Source organism: Cherax quadricarinatus, chromosome 56 (assembly GCF_038502225.1).
Source record: "Cherax quadricarinatus isolate ZL_2023a chromosome 56, ASM3850222v1, whole genome shotgun sequence".
In the NCBI taxonomy this organism is placed as follows: Eukaryota; Metazoa; Arthropoda; class Malacostraca; order Decapoda; family Parastacidae; genus Cherax; species Cherax quadricarinatus.
Genome location: NC_091347.1, coordinates 27799067 through 27804066, shown reverse-complemented (window position 1 = coordinate 27804066; position 5000 = coordinate 27799067). Strand labels below are relative to the sequence as shown.

General features: G+C 37.9%; 1 protein-coding gene across 1 annotated transcript in view; it reads left to right on the top strand.

Annotated features, from left to right (window-relative positions):
- LOC128700713 (WD repeat-containing protein 76) overlaps positions 1-5000 on the top strand; it is a 51351-nt gene that overhangs the window by 32361 nt on the left and 13990 nt on the right. Inside the window, exons 7-9 of the mRNA XM_053794058.2 lie at positions 774-913; positions 1269-1441; positions 3589-3696. Coding sequence (XP_053650033.1) covers positions 774-913; positions 1269-1441; positions 3589-3696 — 421 coding nt within the window. The remainder of the gene's footprint in view (positions 1-773; positions 914-1268; positions 1442-3588; positions 3697-5000) is intronic.

Genomic DNA, 5000 nt, shown 5'->3' with positions numbered 1-5000 from the left:
AGGACAAGATGGAGGGAGGGGGGTAAAAGAGGTTGTGAGTGCAAGGGGCTTGGACATACAGCAGGTGTGTGTGCACATATTAGATAGGAGTGAATGAAGACAAATGGTTTTTGGGACCTGACAAGCTGTTGGGGTGTGAGTAGGGTAATATTGTGTGAAAGGATTCAGGTACACCAGTTAGCTGGACTTGAGTCCTGGAGGTGGGAAGTACAATGCAGGTGGGGTCTGGTATATAGGCTGTTTGGAGTGGCATCTAAACTGTCTTGTCTGAATGCCTCTGCAAAGACAGTGATAGTGTATGAATGCTGGTGAAAGTGTGTGAACACTGGTGAAAGTGTTTTTCGTTTTTGAGTCACCCTGCCTTGGTGGTAAACAGCTAATGTGTTTTCAAAAAATGACAACTTTCAACACACCACCCACCTTTTCCCCCCTATGTATGTTCTGTGGTTCACATTATCTCTCATATACCCATCTGGTGATATGTCTACTCTCAGATATCTAAATACATCCACTTCTTCCATACTCCCTCTAATCTGATGTTCAATCTATCAGTCTCTAGAGTTTTTTGATACCCTCATCACCTTGTTCTTTTCTACATTCACTCTTAACTACTTCTCTTACATACCCTCCCAAATTCATCCACCAACCTTTGTGATTTTTCAAGATCTTCATCCGCTTCTGTTTTTCATGGATTCACAATGAACATGATTTTTTTTGTACCATGAATAAAATTATAGTATTGTAATTATTAGTATTACTGCATTTTATTTCAGTGTACTTCAGACAATGAAAAAGATGAAAATCACTGAGGACCTTGTTGCCAAGGTGGTACCCCAACGGACTTTTGCTGTGAAGATCCATCCTACTATTGACAAGGCCCTTGTACTTGTTGGTGGTAAATGGGGTGAGCTTGGTAAGATTCTCCACTCTGCACTCATCTATACTCCTCTCTTCCCCAGGTCCACAAACATTTGCTCTTAAGGAGTATTATCACAATATACAATATGCTTCAGTAAATAAACAGGATAGGCATGGGTAAACCCTATACCAGGATGCACAAAGAACAAGAAAGCATGCTAAAACTACACACCATGGTCCTCAGTTTTTTCTTCCATCTTTTCTATTTTATCCTCTGTGCTTTTATTATATTAGATATTTTGTACATATTGCATTATTATTGTTATTGGATTCTTATTAATAATTTTGAAGCTAATTTCTGTTCCATTTGGTATATAAGTAGTAAAATGTATTGATTTTTTTTATAAAAGGAATCTGGGATGTTGAGCGTGATGATGCTACTAGTGGAGCATACTACTTCACTTCTCATTCCCGACCTATTAATTGCATCACTGTTGATCCTTGGAAACCTGAATATATATACACCACAAGCTATGATGGTTCACTCAGAAGAACAAACTTAATGGCTGGCATTGTACAACAAGTATGTAGTCACCTGGGTTACATTTCATGATTACTCAGTATATAACCATTATCATATTTTCCTATAGATTCCATATCACTATTCTAGGAAGGTACCTTCATGCTGGTGTAGAGCTCCTGACCTAAGGAATTATGACTATCCTCCCCTGTTTCAAGCCTGGTGTTCTCCCATTCTCACTGTAATAATGTTGGTAGAATTACCGACAATGTGTAAAGTAAAAGGACACAAGTGCAACTAATGTGACATTTTATTGTGGCAACGTTTCGCTCTCCAGGAGCTTTGTCAAGCCGTTACGGCTTGACAAAGCACTTGTGTCCTTTTACTTTACATTCTCACTGTGCTGTACAGCCCCTTACGGGTTTAACACCTCCCCAAGAATATAATAATAATTCACATCATGACAAGAAGCTCAAAAAGGCATCTCTTATCCCCATGATAGATTACTATCATAATTCATTTCCTCTGCTCCTGCCTCTCAAGGAAAGGGCAGTAACAGTGTTGCTAGTGAGGGGCTCTTGATCAAAGAAATTAGACCTGTACTTCCCTTCCTTGAATCAAACCTGGTTGCATCCCATTCCTCAGGTGCTCCCTTAGCCCTGTAGATTTAGCTCTTCTTAATAATAAAGATCTGGGTGGAGGGAATAAGGAGCAGGGCTCACCCTATAGAATAGGTGAAGGAAGGTTAGAGTGCCAGGAGCTAAACATCCAACAGGCTTGTATGAGCACATTAGACTGGCGTGAATGGCACCAAGTCGTTTTTGAGACCTGGCATTCTGTTGGAGTGTGAAGAAGGTAGCATAAAAAAGATTCAGTGAAACCAGTTAGCCATACTAATGCATGTCAGGATTTTAAAGTGTTAAAAGTTATTAGAAAGTATATTATCATTTATCTGCACAAATAAATGAGAGTACAGTACATTAAGAGTGAGGATTTTCCTTAAATGTCAAAAAGTAGGTAGCTGATACACTTTTTGTCCTTATTATATGCTTAAGATTTTTCTATAAATATTTCATGTTTAGCCTTGCAATGCTTTCCATATTTTCTCAATTGTTCCCTTAAATTGAGAGACAGTCTGTACACTTCAACTCTTTCTCAAGGATCATTCTTTTATAACAGTAGCTGAAGAGTGAGCTTGCAGTCTGGCAGTTGGTTTAAGGTATTACAATAGTAAATTTGTAAATATTCTTGCTACTTCTACAGCTTTTGCTGACTATTTGTCACTCCAATGTTTTTACAGCACAAGACATACCATTGTATATTTTCCTGTAAGAATGTTGATACAGTATTTGATTTGAGAGGAGTGAACATTATCCTTACACTGTTGGTAAACAGTAAGTGGACAAGTGGTAATTTGGAGGCACTTTAAATTAACCGTAAGAAAAAAATTTAAGATTTTTTACCCATAGGGGGCTTTATAGTCAGCTATCATCTTTTTTTCTTCATAATTTTTGTCTTTGCAAATGAGCTAGTTTTTATTTTTTTAACATGACAGCCATTTTCCACCGAAGCAGGGTGACTCAGAAAAAGAAATACTTTCATCATGATTCACACAAAAATCACTGTCTTTGCAGAAGTGCCCAGACATGACAGTTTAGATGTCACTCCAAACAGCCAGTATCCCAAACCTCTCTTTTAAAGTGCAAGAAGCATTGTACTTTATTATTATTTTTTTAACATCTGCCATCTCCCACTAAGGTAGGTCACCTAAAAGAGAATAAAAGCAGTTTTTCTTCTTTGTACATTTAGTAATGTATACACGAGAAAGGGTTACTAGCCTCTTGCTCCAGGCATTTTAGTCACCTTTAATGACATGCATGGCTTACGGAGAAAGAATTCTTTTCCATTTCCCCATGGAGTAATAATTATTTTATTATTATTCTCCATGGGAAAGTGGAGAAGAATCCTTCCTCCATAAGCCATGGATGCTGTAAGAGGTGACTAAAATGCCAGGAGTAAGGGGCTAGTAACCCAGTTCTGTATAAATTACAAAATGTAAAAAGAAAAACTTTAATTTCTTTCTTGGGTCACCTTGCCTTGGTGGGAGGCCGCTGGTGTGTTAAAAAAAAATATTTTTGTGTATCATTTTTACCTTTTGTATTTAGATGCATTAATTTGTACTGGTGTTAATTTTCAATTAATATCAACAGGTATACAGTTACGTTGATGAAGAGATATACAGCAAGTATATCTCATGGCATTCACATGTGGATGAGAACACTATACTAGTATCAGCCAGTCATGGTCAAATTATTCATGTAAGTATTGTTAAACATATGATGTTATGTTTACCATATATTACCAGCCATAAGTTGAGGGGGATGTAGTCAGTACAGTACCATAAATTGTCATGTTATTGTAAACCTGCCCATAAGTTGATTTTGCTTTGGATCCTTTGATGAGACCTTCGGTCAAGAAAGAATATTTTGAAAACTCAAGAATAAACAAACTTCTGTTCCTATTTAAAGTTCCCTAAATTTTTGTAAAGATATCATTAACTCTCAAAATCATAACTTAGTTGTAAACAACTTGTGGAACAGACAGGATTTGAACCCATGACATGCCAGTTCTAAAATTAGCTGGTCAGTGCTTTAATCACTACCATTCTGACCTAATGAAATTCTTCCAGTTAGGTATATTTCTGTATAAGTACTAGGGAGGTTAGCATGGGGCCCCAGAAATAAACTTCATTCTTAGAGCTGATGCCAGTCTCGACGGTTTAAATGCAATTTTGGTTCAAAAGACTGATGGTGAGCAAACTCCAATAGTATTTGCTAACATTTGTCTTGATAAGGCAAAAAATATAGTACCAGTTCACTAACTGGACAAGAAGCCTTAGCACATGTTCAGGTTTTTGATCATGTTATACCTATACTTTATTAGTACAGCATAAATATGTTTAATGATCTTGCACCCTTAAGATAAGATTTTGTTCGGATTTTTAACCCTGGAGGGTTAGCCACCCAGAATAACCCAAGAAAGTCAGTGCATCATCAAGGACTGTCTAACTTATTTCCATTGGGGTCCTCAGTCTTGTCCCCCAGGATGCGACCCACACCAGTCGACTAACACCCAGGTACCTATTTGCTGCTGGGTGAACAGGACAACAGGTGTTAGGAAACGTGTTGAAATGTTTCCACCCATCGGGAATCGAACCCGGGCCCTCTGTGTGTGAAGCTGGAGCTTTAGCCACCAGGCCACCGGGCCACAGATATTTAAGAATAAGAAGCCTACAGAAAAGTATGCTAAATGGTGTTTGACTATTGAGGATGCACTCCTACTTCAAATACTTGCCTGGCAGGTTCCCTTTTTCACAGGGGTGCCTTCTGTAGACTAAAGGTACAAAAAGTGAAAATCTTCCTATTCAGTGAAGCTGATATTTGAAATCCTTAGGGAAAAGGTCCAGTTTCTGTGTACAGTAGTGCATATTATCAAGATTTTGTAGCATACTGCAAGAGTCTGATGCACTTTTTCAATCTATACACAAAATTGCATAGTTTGCAATCTCTGCTTTTTACCTGGAAGGATTTTAATTAAGTCTTGTATTTTTGAGTGAGCCTGC